Below are 27,816 nucleotides of genomic sequence, written 5' to 3'. Positions count from 1 at the left end.
ATGGAGACAGACACAACACCTGCTTGCTGTAACATACGATTCTTGTAGCTGTCCTCCTGTAACACAATTGTGTTTGTAGGCTTACGCCATCACTTCCTAGTAAATGTGATATGATCTTTCATGATGTAAGCATTTCCTATATGAAAAACAAAAAAAACAAAAAAAACAACAATCTCCAGCATTCTCATTTCCTGCCCCTCACTTAATGATCTGTATGTATGTAAGTATGTACTGTATGTAAGTCAAAAGCGTTACCAGAGCTTCGGTCAGAAAGAGGCCCCTACGGCTGAGTCACTTAGTCATTTGGTTTCTAACTTTGGTCGTGCACAATAGTGTAGTGTACGCAGTGTTAAATGTAACAAAACAAAAACAAAATGTTTGGAATTATTTGCACTTTTTTGTCCCACTTAGAGATATTCATGAGAAAAATTCTTAAAGAGATAAAAATGTAAATTAAATACTGATGTCTGAACCGCAGGTGTGCAGACTCATTATTCCCTGTTCTAGATCTTAAGACTCTGAACTTTAACTAAAATCCTATTTCCCTAAAGTACCCTCTCTGCTCTGACACAGATATAAAGACATCAGTGTTTATTTATAAAATCTGCACAAAAATACATTTAATCCTTCTATGCTTCCTCTTTGACAGTCAGCTTTAAACAATACACATAGTCATTGCGGCACCCGACAACGAGAAACTGTTCATACACCACCGGGGATGAAAATAACTCCCCAGGTAGAGTGTGTGACGCCAGCATTTGTCCACTTTGACCGTCCAGGATCCATACTGTGCCATCTGTAGAGGCCAGGCCCACCAGAGTCCCCCTCCTGCCCACAGTGGAGCCATCAAACACACACGGAGTGGAGTACACCTTGCCTGATGTCTCGAAAGTCCAAACTAAAGAGCCGTCGGCACAGTTTAAACAGTACAGGTGACCGTCGTGGGATCCACAAAGAAGCCTCTGCTGGTCCGGTGTGACACACACAGAGGAGAAGATGGGTCCCTTTGTTAAAAACTGCCACACCTGCAGAAAAATACAAGAGTCACGTTAAGGTATGACTGTATTTTAGAAATGCTTTGGGCTTAATTTTCACAACAGAATCTCAGTTTGCAAAAGTTAAAATTCTTGATAATGGGGTTCTGGTTGATTTGGCAACACCTCTGCCAACTGTGCTAACAGCAGAAGTGATTTAACACTTCAGGTCCTAGAATTCTGGCAGCAAATTCTCCTTTAGCAGCTCAGAAATACAACAGAAAAGCAACAGGAAGTGTCGGGTTAGCATTAGCAGCAACTGCATACAGCTTTCTCCGCAGCTGTAGGAGAGTGAACAGTAAACAGTGAAGCTGAATTACATGCACGCAATGTTTCCTTTGAATCCCTCGTGTGTTTGCAGGCAATGTGAGTCCAGTGCAGGAACGGTGGACTTTGCCAATAAGAATTAAAACCCCCTTATAGAAATATTAATACACAATTTAAATACACCGAAAAAAATAATAATCAATGTGAATATAGTTCACTGCATCGGTTCGCTTCTTCTGTTATGTATCTGCCACAAAGTTTGGCAAGTCAGTTTGGCCTTTTGCATTACAAGTTTTACATACTGAAACTCTTGTGAAAACTGAGCCAACGCAAGTTTAAAATACTGTTACTTAGCACACAGCGGAGAAATACACCGGTCTAAGATCTGCTTCGCACCAGTTTCCCCGTGTTGCTGAAGCAGCAGACGTTTCCATCCACCGAGCCGATAGCAACAAGATCAGAGGAGCCGTTTGGCGATGAGAAGAACGGCATGTCTCTGCAGTCAGACCACAGGACCTCTCCACTGTCCTGGGAAAGAGAAACAGATCAGACAACTACATGTTTGACCCCCTGTCAAAATATCCTTTATTCAACAAAATTACTTAAGTTCCGGATTTTCTTCACTCACAGGGTTGAGACAGAGGAGGTGACCCCCCAGTGACGCCACATACAGCTGTCTGAGCGAGGGCTGGAGGTAGGGGGAGGAAAACACAGCCCCACCGCCACAGTGACGCTTCCAAACACAGTGCCGAACCTAAAAACACAAAGCTTTAACTTGATGAAACCCTGGAGCGGAAACACGTTTGGTCGGCCACCACAAAAGACACATGTCAGAAAGGTCACAGTAGACGACCACACACAAGCTAACGTATACTCCAAGAGGACGTTGGTGTAGCTCAAGAGCACCCCTAGCCACTGATTAAACAAGAGTAGGTCAAAACCTAATATGTGGCTGGACCGCCCTTTGTCAGTTTGCCTCTCTCGCACTCTCTGTTCTCACATACGCAGTAGTTTAATCCAGCTGAATCCCCATTAAAGCTGTTCTCATTTACAAGTTTTTCTGTTTCTGTTGTTAAACAGCGCAACAAGTATGAAACAGTGACTGAAATGCCGCCCATGCAGTCGCTTCCAGGCCATTTCCAAGCTGCTGCTCCGCACTGCTCAAATCCCGATTTTATTACCAGGACGTCGTCTGACAAAATCACCGTACGCATTAAGTTAAAGACAACGGCTGTGCTGTGATTTCAGCTACGTTTACCTGTAAAACGATCCCTCAGAGATAAAGTTAGAAGCTCATTCGTGTCTGTGTCGGCTGCCGTGCAGTCAACTGAAAGAGACGCAGAGAGAGGTTTGTCTGCAGGGGGAAGGCCTGACCTCTCGCTCATGGGACAATACTGACGATTCTCTTCCACGGAAGGTAGCTAAGGTTTGTCCAAAAAGTCACTAGATTTGTTGCTTTTGTGAATAAAAGTCTTGTGACAAAGGCTCTAAATTGGCAACACATTTGAAAGAGCAACAGCCAATGGGGAAACTCCAAGACTCGGCAGGCTGACCAATGGTGTAACTTTATCACTCAATCACTTACTCACTGAAGTCAGCCAGGGGCATTAGGGGCTGGTCCCACTGTTGCAGTCCAGCCAGAAACAATGTATTTAAAACAACTGAGAAATCAATAAATAAAAGGTTGACCATGAAAAATGCACATGAAAAAGGTAGCAATGAAACTGGCAATAAAATGACATGGGCATGAAAGACCTTATAAACTGCTCCGTTGAGCATCGACATCTTTAACCGCTCACTCAACACACTTGTTAGACACTAAAAACACCAAACGTGGGATGACTTTCAAGCTCCTCCAAAAGCTTTTCTAATGAATCCGGAGTCAAACCAGTTATTGAACCTTCCTTTTTAACAAACTTGAAAATCCTGCTCCTATCATTGGCAATTGAAATTAATAAATAAATAAATGAAATAAATTAAAGGCTGTATTGAATGTGTATCGAATCTTGACACCGTATCATCAATCTCAGTTGGAGTAAGTTTTCTGAATCTTTCGAGCCTTAGCATCTCTACATGTCCAACGCACTCACCTTTGGGTTCAGGGCATAAACATGGCCATCGTGTGAGCCCACTATCACCAGACCTGTGTGGGGATCCACAGCAGGACAGCTCTTCACAGCATCTCCTGTCTCAAATATCCACCGTGTCTTTCCGGAAGCAGCGCACAAGAAATACACACAGCCGTCGTAGCAACCTGGGGAAAATACAAAAATAAACCTTAAGGACAATAACTAACAGTTAAATATCACAATAAAATAACAAGCGAGTTGATACTGACCTATAACCACCAGAGTCCCGCAGTGAGATACAGCAGCCGACGCCTCGATTCTGTCCCCGAGGACTCGCTCCCACAGAAGGCTCCCGGTGTCCAGGTCTAAAGCCTGGATCCTGTGAGAATGTGAGCCGATGAACACTGTTGTTGTTTTGGCCACATCTGACTGCCGATCTGTCTGACGGACTAGAAGCACCGGGGAGGCATCCACACATCTGCCTGTGTCTGAGGACCAGCTCAGACTGAGGCCCAGAAGGTCACCGCTCCGTTTCTTACTCGAATCTTTTTCTCCGACTGCATCAGCCTGGAGGCTTTTACTCGTCTCTTCATTTCTGATGCTCAGTTCTATCACCTCACCTGCTCGTCTTATCACTTTAACGGCCCGTCTCTCCCCCTGCAGCCTCTCTGCTGCCGTGGACTGAGACTCTTTGCGTTCTCTCTTCGCTCCAACAACAGAGGGAGCATCGGCGTGCCGTTTCTTGGCCTCAGGAAGTGATGATGCGCTGTTCTCGATTGGCAGCATCAGTGTTACTCTGGCAACATAGCGCAGGAGGTCAGAAAAGGTCCCCTCAAGTATAACCTCCAAAAGCTCTGGTGAGGTGACTCCCACGGCAGTGAGGATGTCTTCACAGAGGTGCAGCGCCTTCAGAGAATCTCCTCCACTCAACAGGAAGTTGGATTCCTCATCAATGGTCACATCTTGAGCAAAACCTAAAGTATCCTGTTGATGGATGGGTCACAATGTTGAGTATAAACATATGCAGACAATGAGGTATTTAAACGTGGGGCTGTGTCATCAAAAGTGGTGAAATACCTGCCACAACGACTGAAGAGTTTGCTTTAGTTTGCCGACATCTCCCTGTGAAGACTCTAAAGACTGTCTCTGTTTTTGGTATATTTTCATAAGTGCCTCCATGTCCACTTTGCCTGCCAAAAGACAAACATTAATTCAGAATTCCTAAAATGCTGGATACATGTCGTGTCTCCTCTGGAGTGCCCTGTGTCCAGCGCTCACCATGTGGAGTCAGGCATAAGGCCGGGACCAGCACCAGTGTGTCGGGAACGCTGTGAGAGGGCAGCAGCAGAGACAGCTGGTTCACAATCAGTCTGCTCAGGTCTCCGTCTGCACCGCTCGTCTCCTCCTGGTGGAGTTTTACAGGAGAAGGCAGGTCTTCCTCCTGATGCCGGGGAAAAGTTGAGGGTGATTTATCCACGTGCTGCTGTACAGATGGGAGAGGAGACGCCGCTCGCTGGTCTCCCGATGTGGACGCCACGACAAAGGCAAGCAGTCGAGAGCCTTCGTACAAACCCACGGCACAGGCCTCCACCTGAGGCAGACTCATTATGAGCTGGGGGAGGGGAAACCAAAACGTGAATACTTCTATGATCCAGATAGTCTGTATATAAACAAAGTATTCCAGATGTTGATCCATGATCCTGTGCTGATGCCAAAAAAAAAAAGACTTAAAGATATTTGGTTATTTTAAGTCCAATGGTCCTCTTTTCCTGATAAATGTAAAACAAGGTATGTTTGGAGTGTTAATTCCAGCTCACCAGTGTTTAAAAGGACTATCAAGCTCTCTTTTTATAGAAAAATTTATTTGCAATTACGAAAGAAGCAGAGATTTTCATGGCTGAAGAGTAAAGCAAGGGCCCCAGCAGGTAATTGTTGAAGTATTTATCAATGCTATTGTTCTGTACTATTTAATACCTCCTCATTTTACTCCTTTTCTCCAATTTTTTTTTTTTCTCCATTCATTTTTAGTTACTTATGATTTTTTAATTATTTTCTTTTGCCTGTTTAGCTGATGCTGTACATAGAGGGCAACAATAAATAAATCTATTAAAAAAATTCAACGTGAGTATTGCTAAAATAGTGGCCATTTAAAACTGAAATAATCAATATATTTCATATCAACAATGGATTGAAGACTAGGTGTGATGTAAAATGGGCCACACCTAGTGATGAACCCACAAACCCAGAAATATCATCCAACCAAAAGCTCAAACTGACTGTACGCCACCTGTTTAGCAGCCAAAGAGCCAGATGTTTCTCTCACAGGAGCTGGTGAGGACCAAAATCAAAATAAAGGGAGAACTTACATTTACGAGCTAGGCCCAAACACGGCTCCAAATGACTGCTACTGTTGCTCCTACTCTGGCTTTATAAGGTTATAATAGAGTATGTCAGTGTTGTCTTTTACAGTTTGTTGCACTGCCCCCAAGTGGCCAAAGAAATCAGTTGTCACTGTTTTAACTTCAGCTAAGGACCACACATCCCTCTCTAGACTGAGAGACATCCACAAGCCTTAAAACTTTATACAAACTCTTTTTTGTCAAGATACAATAGCAAAACCTGCAGGATACTCTGCATGAGAACTTCCTTCAGTGGCTGATGATAGAACATCAATACCTTTTTATTGCCTTTGATTTGTGTATTTTGATGTATGTACACTAAGTGAAAATTATGTTGGATTTATCAAATTTCCTCTCTAGAAAATCTGACAACTGTGTATGACACTGAACACAAATGAACATTTTTCAACAGCATTTATATTTGGCAAAATACAGTGTATGCACACAAAACACCTTACGTGCTGCAAGCTGTCCAGGTTCACCCGTTTTCCGTGGCGTTTTATCAGCCTGTCTCTCCGTCCCAGGTAGTGCAGCTCTGCATCTTTCACATTCACCCAGTCTCCGGTAGCTCTCATCGTCCCGCGGATAACAACCTCCTCATCATCCAGGAGACACACTCTGTCCTCTCCGCCTGCACCAAGGATCATATGGATTTAGTACACCCAAATCAGATCTGCATGCATGTGTGTGCCAGTGAGTTCTTCCTCACCTATGAACACCTGTCCTTCACCCTCTGTTACAATGTGGCCATGTTCGTCTCTGACTTCCACCACCGTGTCCATCAGAGGAGTCCCGAGAGGCACTGAGGACACCGTGCTGGAAGGTCTGTAAGATTAAATAAGGTTGTGTTAACTGCAGGTTAAAAAAAAACAACGACATGCAGGTTTAATAAATCATTTTAAACAGGTGAACTCACGGGCTGCTGGACTGCAGCAGAGACTGTGGTATTTTGTAGCAGCAGGCCCAGCAGGACACCTCAGTAATGCCGTAGACATTGTAGATGTGGGTTTTGTTGTCCTCGTGCTTCCAGCTCCTCAGCAGAGCTGGCGAGGGACAGGCCTCTCCACCCAGAGCCAACACCCGCAGCGAGGAGCCAGATGACAACACTTCCTGTTTCAGGATACGATGCCCGAAGCGACTGAGCAGAGTGGGTGTCACCTGTGGAAACAGGACGTTATAGTGACCGAGAAGATTGTCTGGGTCGTTCCAAACAAAAATAAGTCTCTAATGAATTGACTCTTGCCTGGAGGACGGTCGTCTTGTGATCCTGGAACAGCAGTTGCGCCAGTCGATTGGGCATTTTCTTGATCACAGAGGGGATAATGAGGAGCTGTGCCCCGGATGATAAGGCCAGGAAAATATCCACCACAGAGGGGTCAAAGGTTAAGGGCGAGGCCAGGAAAACCACATCATCTGCACTCATCTGAAACAACGATCTGAGCAAAGAGAGGTGCAGCTTTGAATATTTATCAAAATAATGCTCCAGAGCAAGACAGGGAGACAAAAACGCATAATTACTGACCTCAGATGAAGTATATTAGGGAGTACACACTTGTGTGGTACCCTCACAATCTTTGGAAGGCCTGTCGTACCAGATGTGTGCAGCACGTATGCCAAGTCCCTGCGCCCCGAGTCCTTTTCCACCACAGCGGCATCACAGAGATCAGCGCCATCTGCCTCCTGCGCTACAGTTTGTTGTGTTTCTGGTTTGTGCTCGGCGACTGGCAGCAGCTCGACTCGTAACAGGGTTAGTTTAAACTCGGGCAACGCCACACACACCTCTGCAGAAATGTGTCTGACGACAGCTGTCTGGAAACGCTTGACGGGATAAGGAAAGAAAATGAAGGTAATTATTCATAGAAAGCACAGATAAAGAGGGAAGACTTTGAACATTTTAAATTTTAAGTTGGTACTGTTAAAAAAACTGCTAATGTACGACGGTAGAATAAGTAAAAATGAAAGGATACGTTAAATGTAAATGCAAAAAGATAAAATATACAGTATATCTTCTTTTATCCTTTTACAAAATCAGTTATGTTATTGCAGGCAGGTTTTTGAGGCACCCACGCACTTTAGATGTTTTTATATTTTTCCAAAGCCCCAGATCCCAAGGGGCCCTGATATACATAGACCCCAGGTGCTATGTATATCAGTTGGTTATAGTAATTTGATCACTTGCATCTTTGTCAGTTAATTTGTACCTCTAAAGTAGAATACCAGCAAAAATGGGTCCTGCATTATTGGCTAATTTTTGTGGCCCTGTCTTACAGAGAGGCCCCGCATAAAAATCTAGATTTATAGACATTTATCATTCAAATTCATATTGTACTCACATAAAGTTGTGTTTAATTAAATAACCACAGACTTACCGACAAACAGAAAACCTGGAGCCAGGTATTATTATTAACATCGTATTATTTCAGCATAGGGGTACTAAATGGGATCTTGGTTTCAGGCTGTTTAGATGCGACAGGGTAAATACACAATGCACGAAGGGCAGGAGGTTTTGCACAGGGTGGGAGTGTCAGGCAGCGCCCAAGAGAAAATGTTTGTCCATAAAGCCATGATTTTGTCTGATGTCTCTGTTAATCCTGAGAGAAACAATATTTCATTTTGCTGAACCCAAACATTTCTTCAGCTACTATTATTAAGTGTGATATATCACGACTTTATATCTATACTTATATTAGTAAAACATGAAAAATGTAACCTGCAGGAGGTCAGTCTTGACAGCACAGTACTTGAGGCCGCACTGCCTCATGACTCTGGCAGAGAGAAGTCCTGGAGCTTCTGGGTCCAGTGGCACATAGGCAGCAGGAGACTGCAGGATCCTGGCAAAGAGCACGGCACAGTGATCCAAACTTGTTAAGGTCTCTCTCTCTCACACACACACACACACACACACACACACACACACACACACACACACACACACACACACACACACACACACACACACACACACACACACACACACTCACCCTCTCTCTCTCACACACACACAAACACACTGGTCAGACGCCGCGTCTCTACACGGCTCAGTACCAACACCGAACTCACCCCAGGATCCACACGGGTATGAACAAATCATCACAACAGTACAGCCCGATGACGCCGTTACCGGCAGAGCAGTGCTTCCGCAATATACGCGACAGTTCACCGGCCAGTCGGACCAGGTCTCTGTAGAGCAGAGACACCAGGCTCCCTGACACCGAGCGGCCGTCGTATGTCACGGCTGCTCTGTCCGAGTACGCAGAGGCAGCGGCGGAGACCAGCTCCCGCAGCGTCCCAGCAGCCATAGTGATGCGCCGTTCACGGACCGCTTGCGCACTCTCTGTCAGTGCCGATTCTGGACAAAACCTTCCGTAACATCTTTTCGACCATGCGTTATTCAGTTCAGGCGGAGGAGGTTTTGTTTATATCCAGACCAGACAGACCACGTTTGTCGACTGAAGATGATGCATTGTGTGAAAGTGACGTCTCAACTAATGGGTTGTTCAGGGCCGTGTCTGAAACTCCGAATTATCACTGTCACTTTAAACAACCATATACAAACCAAAAACAAAACAAAAAAAAAAGCAGGGATTATGTGGTTATTTTTGTTCAACAGCTTCCGATTGACAGAAAGACATAGTGTGTTTAAACGTGCGTGTATGTGATCTTATAACTATTTACCCACTAAAAATTGTTTTAACTATCTGTAAACTTAATATTGTTACACAGAAGCATTTTTGACATGAAAAACATTAAAGCTACGTTATCATTGCTACACATGAGTGCATCCGCTATCAAAATTCAGAGTTTCTCATTTGTATCTCAAACATGTTGTCCTTTAATTGAAATATCCAAATAAGCAATTTCGATAAGCAGGATTTCCTGGTAAATATGAAGGCACCACATGCCCGTTGTCCAATCGCCTCTCGCCATTTTGTGACAGAAGAATTTTGAACCCGAAAGCGCTTTTTTTTTTTCCCCCTTTAGAAGTTACCCTGCTACTTTTAACCATCTAACATCAAGAAAACGTATTTTACATGCAACATGGACGTGTATTTAAAGAAGCAATTGCACGAAAACAGCTTTAGCTACAAAAGATCGCTGGATCGAATCATAGACAAGGTGTGTTGTGCTTGTTGCTATCGGGCGGCGGTAACGTTGACGTTAGCTTAAGTTAGCTTAAGTTAGCTTTGACGATAAACTATAAAGATGTGGAAAAATCGAGCGTGCTAACCTCTGCAGTTGTTTTCAACAGTATTCGAAGCTCTACTACCAAGACGGGGGGGTAGAGGTGGACCTCGACCAGGCAAAACCCCAAAGTAAGTGAACTACAAAGCTATTTTAACATCGCTGTCGCCGTAACGTTAAAACAACGTTACAGAAGATCCGTGCCGATGAATGGGCGACGAATAAAAATAAAACCTTGCTGACGGGCTGAATACGACGTATAACGTTGGCTAAAACTTTCTGATATTTCTTCGACTAAAGATTTTACCCAGGAAATTTGAAAGATAGATCGAAAGTGAAAAATAGTGTTAGCTGCAGCCGTCCTATTTTTCTCGTTTCTGTCTGATTTGCTTCTGTCTCTGGAGTTCAGTGGTGGTCACGTTGCCTGGTCTCATTGTGTATCTTCTCTGTCTTGACTGCTCGCACGGTGAAGCAGTTGAACGCTACATGAAGCTGGCGAAGGTAGAGCTGAACAAGCTGGAATCAAAGGTCTGGGTCGCTCTAAACACACTCTGCAGCCTTAGCTATACATTAGCCTTTTATTTTATTTTATTTTTATTTTTTACCGAACAGTTTTTATGCCAGCAGACATTATAATCTAACACTTGTCTTCTTCTCAGAGCCTGACAGAGTTGAGAGAGGACTCATTAAGAGGTGAGCATCAGTCACCTAAAATGAGAACAGTAATTTACAGAGATGTTTTACGAATCATATATTTCATCTAATTACTCTCATATTTCTTCCACCGCAGCACAGGACATTACAAGACACTCGCAGGTAAATCCACCTTCAGTTACCAGTTTAACAGCTCTGTCTTGAAAATCTAGTATATCTTAAATTTACCATGGTTTGTTTTCCGCAGTTGGACTCTACGCATCAAGACGGTGGAGCTGATGAGACTTGTGTATCCAGCGGGCAGTTTTCTGCAGATGGCGATGGTAAGAAGAAAAAAGCAACAGGCAAAGTTTTTAAACACAACTTGAAAGGACAAGTTACGGCAGACACTGATACGAAGCAAGTTTTATTGATGGTGTAAGTTTAGGTAACGTTTCTTTTCCCCTTTTGCGCCCTACAGGAATGGCTAGAAGTGACACGACTCAGCTGACTGTGAGCTCTTTGGATGAGAGTCAGAGAAACTCTTCTGAAACCGAGCTCCAGCCTGAGGACCAAGACGAGGAACTGGAAATGACTCTTAGAAGTCGTGGCAGCTCTTTTGTGGAGCTCTACCCCAGCATGATCAGTCGAATAGAGAGGGCCTGGCATCGGCAGAATGTCTCTGAGGCCGCTGACTCGGTGCTGCGGAGGTACCGCAGGTGGCGACAGCAGTCAAACAGGAGCAGCCTCAACAACACCTTTATTGTCTCACTGAGGCACCCCAACAGCAACCCAAGAAAGGTGACCATGAAGACGCTGCTCGAGGAGAACTCCAACAGCCCAGGGAAAAGGCAGTTCATGAGGCTTGAGCCTGCCCCTCGCTCTCCTTTGCAGATAGCGACCAATCTGCAGGCTTTGCAAGCACAGCAGCTGTCTCCTGAGAGGGAGAGGGGCTCGCTGAGAAGAGAACAGCACCGGCCTATCCTGGCAATGGACCTATCTGGTCTCTCTGAGATCTCTGAACCAAAAGAGATCTCATTGAATGAGACCTTCACTGTGTCTGAACTGTCCCGCCTGGGTGAACAGCCCTGCCCTTACCCCACCAGTCCTTCACAACCTTACTATCCCACTACAAAAGCGTCCTTGGACCTGTCTCTTAGGTCTAAAAGGCTTTCGCTCTCTGCACACTCAGAGCAGGCCACTGGGCGCTCCACGTATGAATCAGAAATCGCTGCTGTTAAAGAGAGACCTGATACCTACAGCTCCCCAGTCAGGCCGAGTCCCTTAAAAGCAAGGATGATGACCAGCCTCGATAGATCACCTCACTCCTTTTCCAGAAGCCCCAAAGAATATTCTGCGGAAAGCTTTTCCAGAGAGCCTATGAGGCCCAGATCAAAGTCCACTTCTCTGTCCTCCCCGCCACAAAAGCCTCCTGTGCCACTGAGGGTCCTTTACCCTCAAGAGTCCCATCTCTCCCCCCAGCCACAGCTGCGTTCACCTCAGCCAGCCAAGGCAGAAGGTCGTCTCAGGCTCCGGCGGCATCTTTCCTTCGACTCCTCCCTGCCATCGATCCGTGTCTCCTACTCGCCAAAGAAGCTTGATGAGGATTTTATAAAACTCTACCATAAGTTTGTCTGCCAGAACCAATCTTTCTTTAATGGCCCTCCCTGCCGTCTCTGTGCTAGAAGCTCTGAGGCCAGCAGAGGCCACTCTTCCTCAGCTTTGGCAGCTCTCGCCTTGTCGCCTCACCGCTCCGTCCTGAGGAAACGCCACAGGGAGTTAGGCTGGGGCGGCCATCCCCAGTCCAAACGCTCACGGGACGAGTGCTGCAAATCCTCCCCCGGGTCCAAACGCCATGGGAATGAGATGCTGAGGCGCTGTCTCGCTCCATCTGAGCTGTCTCATGATGGCCTCTCCTATAGCTCCAGCAGACACGCCACGTTTAACAAATTCAGCACGCAGCTGCGCTCGGCAGATGCACATCAGGAGGCCTGGATGAGACGGGGCCAGCCTGTATCTGCAGCTGAGTTTTCTGGCCTGGGTAAGCCTCCTCCATGAAACACTTAGGCAGAACTCATTTCTGCCCTGTCTGCTGCTACAATTTATTAAATTATATTTATTTTAACAGGAGTTTCACTCGAGCGCAGTATAGCAAACGGCTACCCCCCCAGGTAATTCAAACAAATTCCTTTGTACCACGTTTTTCATTATTCCTGTGTTCTCTTAATCAGCCTTTCCTCTTCCTCTGACAGTGTGCAGAAAATGGTGGTGAGCACGGATCACCTGTAAGGACAATCCTGCCCACAGGGGTTCTCCAACCAGTGCCAGGGTGGAAAACAATTCACAAGTTTGTCACATAACAAATGGCAAAGTATCGTGTAGCAGTGTTATGTTTCCAGTACAAATATTGGTGAAAAGTCCACAGGATAACCCAATGGGTGACACTGGCAGTGTGTATTTCTCAGCTGGTACAGTCTGAGCTCAGGAAATCATACTAATAAACTGCAATGCCACTGCTGAGATGTTAAAGCTCCAAGTGGCCATTGCTAAGTTGCTTTCTATTCTAGTTATTATTCTAGTTGTTTTCTGTGTTATTTTTTGAGTACTGTTAAAACCATTGATTTGTATGAGTGATATGGTTCATAATCTTGTATGTTCTCTAACTAAATTTTAAACCTTATGTGCTGTGGTACATCATTACATTGGTTAGTACAGCATCATGTTTACTTCTCGTAATATCTGTTGATTATTAAAATAAAATTGTATTTCAACATGAAAATGCCATTTCTGGAAGGGGAAAGAAAACCCAAACACTAAGTTCTTCTCACTGCAATTATTCTGTTTATTATTTGACTTTTCCATTATTCATGTAATGTATAAAGTTGAGAAAACAAAATTTCCTCTAGTCAGACCCAAAACAAAAGAGCATAGTGGCTAAGTTTAGATAAAGGTAAGAAAGTAAACTTGATTAGAGAAATAAAGAACTTTTTGGTCACTAGCCTTGTGCGCTTATCTGACATGGCTAATTCTATCCAGTGCTCATGTTTGTTAAGGCTTGGAATGTGAAAACGTGCAAAACTAGTTTGAAGACTTCTGAAAATACAGTTATGTGGTAAACTTAAAAAAGAAAAAAAAAACAGAGCATCAGTGTTGCGTGGTCAGTTGTGACTTGTAATTGCACCTTTTAGTGACATCAAGATGCAGTAACAGTAGACCTCTATATCACTGCAGCAAGGTAAAACTACAACCACTAGAGGTCATCTAACAACATTTTCAACTGCCATTTAAGGATCTGAGCAGGAGAACGACCCTTTGCAGAAAATGCCAATAGGTGTGTAATTGCAGCAAACTGAAATGTCAGAGCATTTCTTATCCAGTCTATAGAGAACATTTCATTAACGTGGGAGCTTGAAGTGAATCCACAGGGCTGCTGTAATCATGGCTGGTCATGGTGTTGGTACAGCAGTTACCACTCCAGCTCCACTGGATATTTCCCAGTCAGGCAGGCAGTACAGTGGCCCACTCTGTTGCTGGACTTGTTACTGGAGCTGATCATTTTGTCCTTCTCCTGGAGGGAGGCGATTCCCTCCTGGACAGCTGATACCAGGCCCTCCACAGACAGATACTGAACACTGTCCGCACCTATACAACAGGTAAAGTTCAAGCGTTAAATGAGATGCACACTCCACCTTAATTTTGCTCTGATGAGTGGGCTTTGTCAAAGGAACTGTGAGGGATACGATTAGCTAAGTGTGAGAATAGGCCATGTTGACAGTGAGATGTATCAGTGTGTTAGCGCTCACCAATGTATCCAGCAATGTCCTGAAACTCTGGCTTGTTGGCGATGAGCTCCTCCTTGGTTGGAATATTGATGCCCATGTAGCAAGGGAACCTGACTGGTGGAGAAGCCACTCGGATATGGACCTGTCACGGAGTTAAAACAGGTCAGCGATTACGACTCAGTGTCGCATTCAGGTTTGCACAAGTAGCGTGTGCTGTTTCTTGATGCTGGGGTTGGATTTTAAAGAGCCCCCTTCGATCACTGTCCTGCCTACAGAGGCCAACACCTGAATGACTCAGAATGATGGTTGTTCAGTCTAATATTTTTGGCCATAACAAATGGGGTTGTATTCACTGAAAAAAAGACTAAGCTATAGACAGAAAATGGTAAGGTTGAGGGTTTCCCAACTGATCAGACTTTAAATATAGACCGTTTGACTATTTTGGTTGAAAAACATAAATATATAAAAATGTTATAGCACTTGGAAATAGTAATAACACAGATTTACTTGTCTAAACTTTGTGTACTGAAACAGTGGTTCCCAACTTTTTGGGCTTGTGACCCCCTATGTTTATGGGTTATTGTCAGGTCAGCCGGGGATTTTTTTTTTTCCTCTCAGTCACCTGCTGACCTGAGTCAGAGATATCCTGATGTTTCTCATCTCATCAGTATGGTTACTAGATGATGGTTTAAACAGGCCTTTACAGCACAATGTAGCGTCATTGTTCAGTTGTTGTTAAGCCTACAATTCTATTTAATAAAAGTTTCTCTCTCTCTCACTAACTTTAAGGAGGCCTGAAGAGGTTAAATTATCGAGTTACACACAAGAAAAGCAAGATTATAAAAATGTCCAAAAAAAATTGCAACTTTGTGTAGCATAAAAATTGTTTCTGCTTTCCCGTTCATTTTAAATTCTCAGTACCCCTCAGATTGATCCTGCAATCCTTCGTGGGGGTCCCACTCCCCGCGTCAGGAAACACTGTATTAAAACATTGTCTACTGCAGGTCACCAAATATACAAGAGTATGTAACATCCTTAGTCAACAAACCTCTGTTGCACCAGCTTCCTTAAGCAGTTTTATAATGGGGGAGATGGTGTTGCCTCTGACAATGGAGTCATCAATTAGTACCACTCGTTTTCCAGCAAAATTGTCCGTCAATGCCCCAAACTTCTTGGCAACTCCAAGCTGCCTCAAACGGGTATTTGGTTGAATAAAGGTTCTCCCAACGTAGCGATTCTTACACAAAACCTCGATGTATGGCAGCCCAGACTGTGAGAGGGGGGACAACGGAGAAAAGACTGTAAGGACTGAGGTCCATCAGGAGGAGGGTGTGTGAAAGCATTTCTTTACAGAGTCAGAGCAGACAGGTTGTAGACAGACCTGCTGAGCGTAGCCCAGTGCAGCAGGGGTTGCAGACTCTGGCACAGTGCTGACTACGTCTGCATCTGTTGGAGCCTCAATGGCTAACTGCCGACCACAGCGCTGTCTGACAGTATAGACCATCTGTCCTGCAGTGCAGAGATATAAAATACTGATCATGCAGCACACTTTCACTTAAAGTATTTTAAGGTATTTCTATAATTCTACAAGACAGCCATTTAATAAAGAACAGAGTATCAGAAAGAACGATACATATTAATTTACTCATACCTTCAAAAATAGAGTCTGGTCTGGCAAAATAAACATATTCAAATATGCAAAAGGCAGGGAGGTCTCCTTCAGGGCGAGGCACAACACTCAGAGACTTGACTCCATGTCTGGATATCTGGACTATTTCTCCTGGTAAGACCTCTCTGTAATACCTGAGAACCAGGACAGACATGAAAATGGTCATTACCCGCAGTACTACGCTTGCATTTAGAAGATGCTATATTGGTGGTGAAAACATACTTGGCACCGATGGACTGAAAACTGCAGGACTCGGATGACACAACCCACCCCTCAGTGTCCTCCTCTCCAGCACCTAGCCAGAGGGACAAGGTATGAAGTGAATCATTCACCAGCTTACATATCAGACCTCTGACAAAATCGAAGGCCGGCATGTGACATAAAAAGTGCTCCGGCTGGAGCACTGATAACCTCTCGTGATGCCTCTGCTTTACTAACAGAAGAAGTTAGGGTCTTTTACAAACATGTCTGTGTTCAGTACACAGAGTGTTTCTGATGTTACTGTCATGTGTTTAAAAAAAAAAATAATTTTTTTGAATACCTGGACTGTGCAGTTTAGAGATGGGAACGAGCCGTCCAATGCAGAGGGGTCGATTTCCATAAGGGTCACGCACCGCATAGATAACATCTTTGAACATCACCAACAGTGAGTACGATGTTGGGGTCTCAGTCATGAGGTTCTTAATTCTGCAACCCAAAAAAAGCAGTTATTAAAATACTGTGTAGGAAATGGTTAACAGTATATAGAGCTTTATACCGTGGCACAGACCTGGCAACCCAGTCTGGTGCGTCCAGCTCCTCCATAGGCGGAGTAAACGCCAGCAGCTGGGTGATGAGCTCGCTGTCTGAGCTGGTGGAGAGGCCTACACCATGGCGCATTACCTGTAAGGCCGTTTACAACAGTTGATTTAGTATGCATACAGAGGGTTCATTTCAGCTAGTATCCTTTTCCTTGCGTGTGTTTAATGTATTGTTATAAGAAATGAATTATTACACACAGGAAACCCAACCATGTGAACAGATTTTATGCATACTCCATATAGAGGTGATGGTACATGCATTATATATAGAAGAGCACCAAAACAACAGCATCTGCTGGGACATGACTCAACACATAGTACCCAGAAAGGGCCGTTAATATGCATTAAATTCAGTGTGGACAAGCAGAGGGTCGTCCTCACCTTTTTCCGTAAGGCATGAGCATTAACTAGCTCTCCATTGTGTGCTACAGCAATCTTGCCATGCAGTGTATCCACCACAAAGGGCTGGCAGTTCTGCAGCTCTGAGATCCCAGTAGTTGAATAGCGCGTGTGACAAATGCCAAGGTTACCATAGCGCAGTTTCAGAAGAGCTTCGGGCGGGAAAGCAGTGTTCACTAATCCCATTCCCTAAAAAACATGACAAGAGGAATCAGTGAGACATGTTTTCCCTCGCACAATCTGCAGAAATAACAAGGTAGATGGTCATATGCAGCATGCTGTAAAGTGGAAAAGCAGGCAACAATTTGAGTGTGATAAAGCTTTGAAACAAACCCACTGTGCCCTTAACAACCATTATAATGTTCATTGTGTCAAACTGTGTGTTTGTGAGTACATGTGTGTGACTTTTATAGTGTGAGTTAAACTATTACTGAAGGTGCTTCTGCTCAGGATTTGCTGTTACCTTGTGGGCTGTGTATGTAGGTGGACTGGCTCCGTTACTTGTAACAATCCCGGCACTTTCCTGACCCCTGAGTAGACACAAACGTGTAAATTGTAACAGTATAAATATAAAAGTGGGGTGTAAGTTTTATAATGAATGATCCCTCGGTCTCTTTTCTGCAAGTCTAAACATGAATGAACTTGTTCGGTTCTTAAAGCTTGTTTTGAGCCTTTAGGCAAACCAGACTGGTTTGATTGGGTCAAAATAAAGCAGGAATGAAGAGCAAAAAAAAAAAAAAAAAAATCTGCTTCTCTGCGGTGGAGCTGCCATATAGGGAGAGTCGTCTCGCTGCAGTTTCAGCCTATTTACCAAGCTGCTTCTCGGATTACAGTTGGTCCCACCCCCTCAGCACACAGCTTAAGCCAGTGGTGAGGCTGCTTTTCTGCATGGAGGCGTTGCTTTCAGGCTTAACCGCCTGGTTGCCTAGGGAACCGGGCAGCAGAGACAGACGGGCTGGGGAAAAGAAAGCGTTTCCAGGTCAGCTCAAACATGGAGAGAGGAGCAGAGAGACAAAGAGGAGGTGATATGGAGGTGGTGGAGGAAAAAGTCTCAGTGGAGAGGCAGTGGGGGGAGGCAGAGGTGCTGGCTCTCATGTCAGTGTGGGACGAGGTGGGAGCTCAGCACGTAGCTGAGAGCAGAACCACATTTGAGTTGATCTCAGAGCGCCTGAGAAGGCTCAGCGTTGTGCGCAGCTGGTGGGAGTGTCAGGCCAAGTGCAGGAGCCTGGGACTCCAGAACAGGAAGCCAGACGCAGCAGCAGGCACTTCAGCAAACTACAGCCCAGCAGTGGATGGAAGGCCGGTGGAGGGCTGGGAGGAGGAGGTGGAAGATGTGGGTAATCAAAGAGGAATCTACCCTTCCTCAGTCACTATCCCAATGCAGGAAGGTAAATGTAGGTTTAACCCCAACTCTAGCTCCGATGATCACAACATATGACAAGGGCTCAACAAATTTTAGTGTTTAAAATAAAACTAACATCAGAGGATAAAAAAGCATTTCAGTGAAACTATTTTAGGCCTGAAACCGAACCAGAACACTTATTATGGAATATAACTTGTGCTTGCTCTAAAAATTGTAACTGCACTCTAAAGCCAGGTTGAATTAAACATTTTTATACAAAATCCATCTTCTTTTTTTAAAAATCAATCTAAGGATAATACTGTGTGTCCACGTTTGTACAGGAATCAAGGGTCGAATACATCGAGCTCTTCCTTACACTCCGAGTGTGGCTGAAGAGGGGGGACGCCACTGGACAGACGACGAGGTGCGAGCACTGCTTTGCGTGTGGGCTGATCGGCGTATTCGAGAGCGCTTGAAATGCACGTTACGCAACAAGTCCATCTTCCAAGAGATGGCCCGTCAGATGCAAAGAAACTTTGGAGTGGTACGCAACTGGAAACAATGCCGAACAAAATACAAGAACTTGAAATATGACTTCAAGACTGCTAAAAGCGCCCATGCTGCTGGGGGCAGTACCGCAGGAGGCCCGGGGAAGTACATGAAGTTCTTCGATGAGGTGGAAGCCATTCTAATGGACCGCGGACTGGATAACGGGACGATGGAAATGCAGAAGAGGTTGTATGATGGAGAGCTGGCAGCAGGGAGGCTACAAACACCAGCAGGCCACACAGCACAGACGACATCCTCGGAGAGTGAGGTTGTCATAGAAATTGATGATGGTATGTATTCAGTCTGCAACACATATAGTAGTTTGGTATCGAGGGCTAAAAGGACAATCACTTTTTCTACTACTTATTTTATTTCCAGATGACAACAGTGATGATTACGATATGGACGGAGACATGGAAGCAAAATGGAGAGGAGCAGGTTTGCCACATCAAATCACAATGGCTTTTTACAGTATATGTAATTACTTCTTTCCTTAATCTATTTTTATTCTCCGCAGATATCAATCTAACAGATCCATCCAGCTCTGACCAGTTCCACGTGGTCACGGTGTCGGACACAGGTCGAAACTGGAGTGACCAGGAGGTGCGAGCGCTGATTCAAGTCTGGTCCGATGAGCGCGTGTGCAGACAGCTGGAGAGCTCGACCAGAAAGAGAGACATCTTTGTTCAGATCTCCAACAGGTTAATGCAGCAAGGCATCGAACGTGACTGGAAACAGTGCCATACCAAGTACAAAAACCTCAAGTACCTTTACCGTTCCCTCCAAAGGGGCAAGACTGATGAAGCTGACCCAAGACGCCTTATGAGGTTCTACGATGAGGTGGATGCCATTATGAATCGCACAACTAATGGCTCACCACTTGCCACAGGACCTGCAGATCACTCGGTAAATTCAGGAGGACTTGTGATGTTGGAGGGTTGTGAAGAGAGAGATCATGTAGATGTCTATATGAGAAAGGCAAACACAGTGACCACAATGGTGGGGGCGATGGAGGAGAGAACCTGTAGTTCTGATTCTGTCTCACCGATAAGCCTCGATGTTGCGCCAAGCAACGAAGAACCGAGGCTGTATACAGTTAAGGAGCATCGCTTGGATCAACAGCACAGATTAATGGGTGAGCCCATTATCGTTTATTCATGTCTAGTGTGAAGGTGTTTGATGAATTACAAGTTTTCAGAGATTCAACATATTTTGCTGTCAATGTTGAGCGCACTACAAATAGAATTCCATTGACCTTTATTGCATTGAAGGACAGGCAGACACCTCTGACGTAGCTATCTCAAAACCTGTTCAAATAAAAACCAAAGAATCTGCATGACCAGATACCACTTTGGGTAAGTGAGAAAACATGCCTTAAATGATCTTTAATTTAGGTGAACTGACCCTTTAAACTTTAATTTAAGAAAATCCTTGAAATAAGTGGGACATTAAAAAAACCAACATTTGCAAAAACACATACCATTAATTTTCTAGATACATTTCCTTTCAGTGAACTAACAGTGTAAACACACAGAGGTAAAATGGGCTTTAGTTCAGTGTTTTATAAATACTATGAATAAGAAATATCTACCCCTATCCCAGCCTCTAGGTCTGCAAGTTATTCTTTAGCATTGCAGCAGCTCTGAAAATTTTTGTTTGAAGTCACAAGTCTGTCTGTCCCGCTTCATTCAAATCGCACGTGAAAACGTTTTTTGGTGTTTAGAGAATGGCCTGTTGTCTTGTAAGTGTTTTATTTTGTATGTTGTTTGCAGACTCTTCTGAAACTAGGGTAGAAAAAGAGGATACCTATTCAGCAAACAGAGGAATCAAGAGGAAAGCTGTGGATCAAGGTTTGAAATGTGCCTCATTCTGTAATCACTTTGCATGTCACATGATGTTCACAATTGACTGAAGTCTTTGTAATTTCTGACTCAGTCCCATGATTTACCATGGAGCCCCGTAATTAAATTATAGATAAGGATGAGGTTGTTATTGCTAAGAAAAAAAGCACAAGGCATGATGAAGTCCACTGTTAGACCAAAGAGAAAAAAAAACTTTGCTCGACCATGGAGATCCAATTACCTTTTACAAATAACAGCATTCCGGTAATATAAGAATGATAATCTGAAGTTAAACCTGTCTTTATTCTTCTTTCCAGACCCCAAACTCCAGACTAAAATTAAAAAACTGGACACTGGCTCAGTTTTTGCTGATAACGTGGAGGCCAAGTGTAAAGAGGAACAGGATCACATCCCAATAATAAAGATCAAGTCAGTGTGTTCAATGGCCTCCCCTTATCCGTCCCCTGAGAGAAAGGTAATAACCACTAACAAAATAATGTCAAATGTTACACAACCAAGGCGAACTGTGGAAATAATTCTTGAACAGGCTGTAGGAATCAGAGCTGCAACAATTAATGGATCCAAAAAAAATCTAAAACTCTATTCGTTTATTGATTAATAATTTTAGGCTTTCTGTTGTTTACATTTTAAAGCCCGAAGGATTAATCAAGATAATAATAAGCAAATTAATCGAAAAATCAGATAATCGTTAGCTGCAGCCCTAGTAGGAATCTAGAAAAGGTCTGATGCTGCTGTGCTGGAAGAAATAATGTAGATTCAAATATTACACAGCCTCTCTCTGCCTCGAGATACGGTTGGAGAGTCTGGCTGTCATCTTTTTAGAGCTGCAAGGACTAGTCGATGAATCTCTTAGTTGATCATTTAACTTAGAATAACCGGCTCTTCAATCGGCGGGGAAAATAATTGTTTGACATCTGTTATGCTGAATTTGGTGGTAATACAGCAGCATTCCTCCGCTCCGTTATGTCTTTACTTTTTCACGCCTATTGACTTTTCAGTCACATTTTTCCTCAGTGCCAGAAAAACCCGTGCTGCCTCGGGTCACGCGTTCAAAACACACAGTCGAGTTTATGATGGGTTACATTTAAGCGTCTCGCAAGCACACACACTTTTGATGATGGCTTTGCTGTCCTCAGAAATACAAGACTTTCCGCCGTTTGTTTCTCCATCAGTGCCAAAGTGTGACTTGCTAAGCGATTTCAACGAAACTGTCCTCTTCGACTTGACTCGGGTGATAAGATAAGCTACGTCTAATCCATATAATGATCGGTTGGTTGGTTGTTTGTTTGTTTGGTTTTTTTGGACTTAATAAATCAAAAGTAGTTTTGATGCACATTGGATCCCGAACACTCCTTTAATGTAGCTAACTTTATACAAATGGCTTAAACGGACCTTTTATTGTCTTTATCCGTTCCATTCATAAAAGCCATTCACGTTACAAATGTACCCACACCTTTCCGTTACTTACCTGTGCTGTAACGCGACCAGTCCCAGAGTTAAGACCTGGGCCACTTCCAGCTGTGTGGGCCACTCTCCGGCGGCCACACACCCGAAAACCCCGCACTCCTCCCCGATTCCGGACTCCTCAAACTCCATGCCGCAGCCCCTGCCCCGGTCCTCCGTTAACCCTGACCGATTGTCTCGTGCCTGGTTTTGCCTGAGCAACCGGCGCGTGCCCGTGCGCGCCCTGATAGTATTGACCGAACACGTGCCACTATACGGTACAACGTGGCTCGTTAAAACCGCTTGAACTCCGCTGACATTGTTGAGGTGGCCGTGAAATCAGGAATCCGACAGAAAGCAACCGGAGACCACCATAACCGTAGCCACCTAACTAAAGCGGATTTGATCACACATCTTGATTTGACGAAACACACGCGGTATTTGGCGATGAGGAAGACAACAACTAATCTGAGTCAAACGAATCGATTCGGTCAAAAGGCCAAATGTTTTCCTTTGATGAAGTTTTTGATAAAGCTGTCTTCCTGTGAGAGGGAACATAGGTGTAGTTCAGTGGTTAAAACCTAAAAAGTTCTTCGTCTTGCTAATATTTGATGTTGGAGCGTCTTCCCCCCACATGGCGAGCAATGCGCCGCTGTGATTGGTTACCTGAATCAGTTGAGGGATGTGATTGGTCCTCGGAGCACGTAAGACAGACTCCTCTTCCCTCGCCTGCTGCCTCATTACGGAACACCTCTTCAAAAGTTGAGTGGCACGCTAGTTCATCTGTGTCCTGTGTTTCTAGGGCTGTAAGCTGTTAAAGAACACCGCCATGGCCGCCTCACAAGGTACAGTACGGCAACGAATGCGCACTTTTAGAGCTAAAGTGAAATGTGCAGCGTGCGGGGTTGTTAATTGCTTGTGCGCGTGTTTTCAGAGCTGAAGATCGGCCAGAAGCTAAATGAAGGCAAAACGAAGCAGATTTTTGAGCTGGTGGACCAGCCCGGACTGGTTCTGGTCCAGTCCAAAGACCAGATCACTGCTGGGAATGCGGTGAGGAAAGACCAAATGGAGGGCAAGGCTGCCATAGCCAACAAAACCACGAGCTCCGTGTTCAAGCTGCTCCAGGAATCCGGTAAATACATAAAGTAAAAGTTATTGTGTAGTTGGTCCATTGAAAAGAATTGCTGCGAGGCTACTGTGTGGGCTGTAGCGGTGTCATACTAATCCTGAGGCACTTTGCCCACATGTGGAGAAACGTTATTTGCTATTGAGAGTGGAATAAAGCTAGCTACTTTCGAATTAAGGAATTTTAAGCACTCCCTCACATTTTTATTTATTTAGTTATTAGTTTATTTGTTTGTTTGTTTGCAAGAAATTAATCCCACTATACTCTTTCTGGGCTCTTGAACGCATCACCCGTGTGAGCCCAGTATTGTTTGAGAAGACGTCAGTGAAGTGACTGTAGTATTCAGAAAGACAGGAGACATTTGGCCTATTTACCATTTCTCTTACAGCTATTGAATGGAACTCAACCAGTTTCACTGTTTATTTTTTAAAAACATTTTCCTTTTTTTAAACTGTGATTTATTACTGGGTGTGTGTACTTGTACTCTTATCTTTGTGAGGACCAGTTTGTGTTATAGATCTTAGAGCGAGGACAGTTTAGGAAAGTGGACATTCTTGCCGGTCCTTGTAACTTCAAAGGTTTAAGACTTGGTTAGGGGTTAAGTAAGTAAGTGTGTGTGTGTGTGTGTGTGTGTGTGTGTGTGTGTGTGTGTGTGTGTTGGTTTGAATCTTAGTCTAGTGCAGTTCTTTATTTATTTTTTTTAAAGTTGCATCATTACTGCAATTAACAACAGATGCTTTTGAACTGATGCAAGCATGGGCTGAACTGACAGAGCCACACAGAAATGATGTGTGTAAAGGCATAGTGCATACAATAAGAAGACATCGAGTCCAGAAAAGCCCAGATTCCAAAATGACTCTCCACCCTGCTTCAATTTAGGAGTAATTGGGTAACGGTAACCCATACGCCACTCATGAGTGCAGCATGTGTCAGCCGAGCTGTGGTAATGGCTGTCTTGTGACTTGAAACACTGCTGCTTATAATTCACTAGAACGTGACCAACCACATCCCCCTCACTTAACCTTAAATTTCGGGTTAAGCAGATCTGTATCTTTAAATTTCTGTTGTCTTTTTGAAGATCCATCTGTGATCTTCATTTATAAAAAAGGATGACGTTTAAACATTTGGTTGCAGATATGTTACTCTTTGTTCACAGCCTCTGATACAATCAAGAGGTTTGGATTTCGAAGCCCTAAGGGGGACTGTCAGATGGCTGACTTTAAAACCTACACTGTTTTTCAGGTATTAAGACTGCCTTTGTGAAGCAGCACTCGGACACAGCGTTCATCGCTGCCCACTGTGAAATGATTCCCATTGAGTGGGTGTGTCGGAGAGTGGCGACCGGATCCTTTCTCAAGAGGAATCCGGGAGTCAAAGAGGGCTACCGCTTCTCTCCCCTTAAGATGGAGATGTTCTTTAAAGTGAGTCCTGGACCTCCCATGTGTTTCCAGTCTTTTACAGTGTTGTAACTGGGCTCAATAAATGGCCAAATGTCAAGTCGCATCAAACAATAATACATTTGCTTTCTGATATAGGATGATGCCAACAATGATCCTCAGTGGTCAGAGGAGCAGCTGCTGGAGGCCAAGTTCTGTCTGGCCGGCCTCACTATCGGTCAGTGCGAGGTGGACATCATGAATCGCAGCACTGTGGCCATCTTTGAGATTCTGGAGAAGGCCTGGGCCACTCAGAACTGCACATTGGTGGATATGAAGGTATGCAGAGCAGCGCTGCCCTCTGCTGGTTATAGTGGTGTTGTAGTGTGACCACTTTTCTACTGAGCTCCTGCAGCTGTTGCGCGGTTAAAGACAATGATCTCCCTTGCTTATAGATTGAGTTTGGCGTGAATGTGAAAACTCAAGAGATTGTCCTCGCTGATGTGATCGACAACGATTCGTGGAGGCTGTGGCCAGCCGGCGATCGAAGCCAGCAAAAAGATAAGCAGGTCCGGGGCTTCTTTTCTTGTCTTGTCATGTTTTGTTTTATTTCGACACTTTGAAGAATGGATTAAGATAAAAGCTGAAAAAACAACTTTGTTTCCCATCTTCTAGGTGTACCGAGACCTTAAAGAAGTTACCCCAGAGGCCATGCAGATGGTGAAGAGGAACTTTGAGTGGGTCTCTGAAAGGGTCAAGGTACACTGAACCTAGTTTTCTAACCTATTCTTTATCTGGACAGGCTTATGACTTTTGTTTGCCTTTTTAATCAACTGTTTTACTAACAAAGTTCAACATAACCTAGTTATCTGAGCTTTGTTTCTTTCCAGTTTCATTGTTTTTTATTTCAATTCTTTAATGCAATTCTTGAATTAGTTTGTGTGTTTTGCTGGGTGGCTTTTTATGTAATAATAGATTTTTACATTTAAGATCTTCTAGAAACATTTTTAGGGTGACTAAGTTTTGAAAGAAGAAATAACAAGCTCTTACAAATGAAAAGTTGAATTCATAAGAAATCAAATGTTATGTTATGGTCTAGCATTTATCATTGTCCAGTGATTTCCCCCCCCCCTCCACATGTGGCCACTGCTCAGCTAAACTTACAGCCGCACTTTAAGTGGACAACCGGGACTTACATGGAGCTAGTGAGTGCTAATGTATTTTTTTCCCTAGCTGCTGCTGGAGCCCCAGGCCAGCGGGAGGGTGGTGGTTCTGATGGGCTCCACCTCGGACATGGCCCACTGTGAAAAAATCAAGAAGGCCTGCGCCTCCTACGGGATCCCCTGCATCCTCAGAGTCACCTCGGCACACAAAGGTCCAGATGAGACGCTCCGCATCAAAGCAGAATATGAAGGTATACTCTCATCTTTAACATAAGCGGAAACTTCTTCCAAGAGAACTGGATTTTGTCATCGATCATGTCAAAGTATCTATACGCTTCTCCACAGGTGACGGTGTGCCTACTGTGTTTGTGGCTGTGGCCGGCAGAAGTAACGGTCTCGGTCCAGTGATGTCGGGAAACACAGCTTATCCCGTCATAAACTGCCCACCGCTCACTCCAGATTGGGGTGCACAGGATGTCTGGTCATCCCTCCGCATGCCAAGTGGTAAGCATAGCTCTTACTGTATCCTGTGCTGATTTTTTTTTTTATTCTTCATCGTCACGGAGTCTTCCCCTTTCGTTTTTCCCCGCAGGTCTCGGCTGCTCCACAATCCTCTCCCCTGATGCCGCTGCTCAGTTTGCAGCGCAGATCTTCGGCCTGACCGATCACCTGGTGTGGTGCAAGCTGAGGGCCTCAATGCTCAACACCTGGGTGTCTCTCAAGCTGGCAGACAAGAAGCTACAGGCCTGCAGCCTCTGAAGTGGCGCTCAGGAACTCTTAGAGCCTAGTGTGCTCCTTTGGGGCGCCACTGTCTGTCATGCTACGTCTTTGTTTACTGCTACAAGCCCACTAACGGTAGATTTGAATCTACAAGTACTTTCTCACACACATCAATCATTCCATTGAAAGAGAGAAAATAATTAAAAGCTTCTTAATTAAATGCTTCTTTGGTTGTTTAATCCCATTATTTCTGCACACCAATTTTAAAACGGATAAAAAGTTTCAGTTAAAGCAATAGTTTACATTTATTTTCTTTCCACCTATCAGCACCTCTAAAGCTTGCAAGTTATCTTGTTTTGTTTTTTCATCTGTACAAACAAACAAAGCCATGAAATAGCTGATCAGCAAGAAAACTGCTGTCTCTGGCAAACACTATTTTTATCTATTAATCATTTGCGATATTTGGGCCAGGGCCACAGCTATCACCTGAAGAGACGGAGGTCATGTTCTCAGTATCGTTCCTGGGAATGTGGGGTCTTTTAAAAAAAACCTGAGCACAGAAATTTCACGGTTGCTTCCTAAAGGCTCAGTTTGATGGTTCGATTCTACGTATTTAAATTTGATTATTTCTGGCAAACAGCTGAATACATTTTTGATAACCTAGTATTTCTTCACCAGAATTATACCACTGGCAGTGTAGAGAAGGCTTAGAAACAGCATGTAGATCAAATTGTAGGGAGATAAAATGTACATAAAAAAAATATAAGGGAACAGTTGGATAAATAAAAGAACAAAGAACATTTAATTTACTGGCTATTCAAAATGTTTGTGAGGGGAGTTGCAGCAGAGGGATGTGGACCTCCAGTATTTGCTGCAGCCCACTTCACAGTAACTTATGACTCCATCATGAATCTGTGTCTCGGACAGGTGCACTTCCGCTGAGTGAATCTGGTGCTCTGCTAAAGTGACAGCAACTTATGTTCGGAAATATTTCCCTCCTA

The 27,816-nt window shown here is 44.2% G+C and overlaps 5 protein-coding genes across 11 annotated transcripts; 3 read left to right on the top strand and 2 right to left on the bottom strand.

Annotated features, from left to right (window-relative positions):
• Window positions 1-576: 576 nt before the first annotated feature.
• On the bottom strand, window positions 577-10,437 carry aasdh (aminoadipate-semialdehyde dehydrogenase). 3 transcript variants are annotated; one of them, XM_040129608.1, is made up of 15 exons: window positions 9,998-10,437; window positions 8,830-9,278; window positions 8,480-8,600; window positions 7,292-7,587; window positions 7,013-7,205; window positions 6,686-6,927; window positions 6,479-6,594; window positions 6,228-6,400; window positions 4,649-4,982; window positions 4,448-4,560; window positions 3,640-4,354; window positions 3,392-3,555; window positions 1,930-2,055; window positions 1,698-1,829; window positions 577-1,025 (listed from the first exon to the last, which is right to left on the bottom strand). In XM_040129608.1, the coding sequence occupies exons 2-15, from the start codon at window positions 9,066-9,068 to the stop codon at window positions 630-632; spliced, it is 3,360 nt and encodes a 1,119-aa protein (XP_039985542.1). In that variant the 5' UTR covers window positions 9,069-9,278; window positions 9,998-10,437; the 3' UTR covers window positions 577-629. The 3 variants fall into 3 exon arrangements, with proteins under 3 accessions (XP_039985542.1, XP_039985543.1, XP_039985544.1); XM_040129609.1 differs by having other exon boundaries at window positions 10,259-10,437; XM_040129610.1 differs by lacking the exons at window positions 577-1,025; window positions 9,998-10,437 and having other exon boundaries at window positions 1,701-1,824; window positions 8,830-9,759.
• si:dkeyp-117h8.4 (uncharacterized protein LOC572032 homolog) lies at window positions 9,651-13,582 on the top strand. Of its 3 annotated transcripts, none has more exons than XM_040129613.1 (9): window positions 9,651-9,885; window positions 10,019-10,082; window positions 10,427-10,479; window positions 10,611-10,644; window positions 10,742-10,767; window positions 10,853-10,928; window positions 11,066-12,625; window positions 12,713-12,755; window positions 12,837-13,582. In XM_040129613.1, exons 1-9 carry the CDS (start codon window positions 9,808-9,810, stop codon window positions 12,871-12,873), a joined length of 1,971 nt encoding a protein of 656 aa, XP_039985547.1. In that variant the 5' UTR covers window positions 9,651-9,807; the 3' UTR covers window positions 12,874-13,582. The 3 variants fall into 3 exon arrangements, with proteins under 3 accessions (XP_039985547.1, XP_039985545.1, XP_039985546.1); XM_040129611.1 differs by having other exon boundaries at window positions 10,361-10,479; XM_040129612.1 differs by having other exon boundaries at window positions 9,652-9,885; window positions 10,424-10,479.
• Window positions 13,406-23,208, bottom strand: ppat (phosphoribosyl pyrophosphate amidotransferase). Of its 2 annotated transcripts, none has more exons than XM_040129618.1 (11): window positions 23,097-23,208; window positions 17,698-17,764; window positions 17,217-17,423; window positions 16,805-16,917; window positions 16,577-16,722; window positions 16,258-16,330; window positions 16,018-16,169; window positions 15,748-15,875; window positions 15,415-15,636; window positions 14,388-14,508; window positions 13,406-14,226 (listed from the first exon to the last, which is right to left on the bottom strand). In XM_040129618.1, exons 3-11 carry the CDS (start codon window positions 17,418-17,420, stop codon window positions 14,051-14,053), a joined length of 1,335 nt encoding a protein of 444 aa, XP_039985552.1. In that variant the 5' UTR covers window positions 17,421-17,423; window positions 17,698-17,764; window positions 23,097-23,208; the 3' UTR covers window positions 13,406-14,050. The 2 variants fall into 2 exon arrangements, with proteins under 2 accessions (XP_039985552.1, XP_039985551.1); XM_040129617.1 differs by lacking the exon at window positions 23,097-23,208 and adding an exon at window positions 22,456-23,055.
• On the top strand, window positions 18,255-21,643 carry LOC120791276. 2 transcript variants are annotated; one of them, XM_040129616.1, is made up of 7 exons: window positions 18,255-18,622; window positions 18,918-19,415; window positions 19,504-19,563; window positions 19,643-19,826; window positions 19,914-20,260; window positions 20,898-20,975; window positions 21,284-21,643. In XM_040129616.1, the coding sequence occupies exons 1-7, from the start codon at window positions 18,262-18,264 to the stop codon at window positions 21,583-21,585; spliced, it is 1,830 nt and encodes a 609-aa protein (XP_039985550.1). In that variant the 5' UTR covers window positions 18,255-18,261; the 3' UTR covers window positions 21,586-21,643. The 2 variants fall into 2 exon arrangements, with proteins under 2 accessions (XP_039985550.1, XP_039985548.1); XM_040129614.1 differs by having other exon boundaries at window positions 19,643-20,260.
• On the top strand, window positions 23,157-27,035 carry paics (phosphoribosylaminoimidazole carboxylase, phosphoribosylaminoimidazole succinocarboxamide synthetase). Its single transcript, XM_040129619.1, has 9 exons — window positions 23,157-23,275; window positions 23,365-23,562; window positions 24,799-24,977; window positions 25,092-25,271; window positions 25,388-25,501; window positions 25,608-25,691; window positions 26,166-26,346; window positions 26,441-26,599; window positions 26,688-27,035. The coding sequence occupies exons 1-9, from the start codon at window positions 23,260-23,262 to the stop codon at window positions 26,852-26,854; spliced, it is 1,278 nt and encodes a 425-aa protein (XP_039985553.1). The 5' UTR covers window positions 23,157-23,259; the 3' UTR covers window positions 26,855-27,035.
• Window positions 27,036-27,816: the final 781 nt, after the last annotated feature.

Source organism: Xiphias gladius, chromosome 6, assembly GCF_016859285.1.
Source record: "Xiphias gladius isolate SHS-SW01 ecotype Sanya breed wild chromosome 6, ASM1685928v1, whole genome shotgun sequence".
NCBI lineage: Eukaryota > Metazoa > Chordata > Actinopteri > Istiophoriformes > Xiphiidae > Xiphias > Xiphias gladius.
Note: the sequence above shows the minus strand (reverse complement) of the source record. Positions and strands in the feature narration are given on the sequence as shown.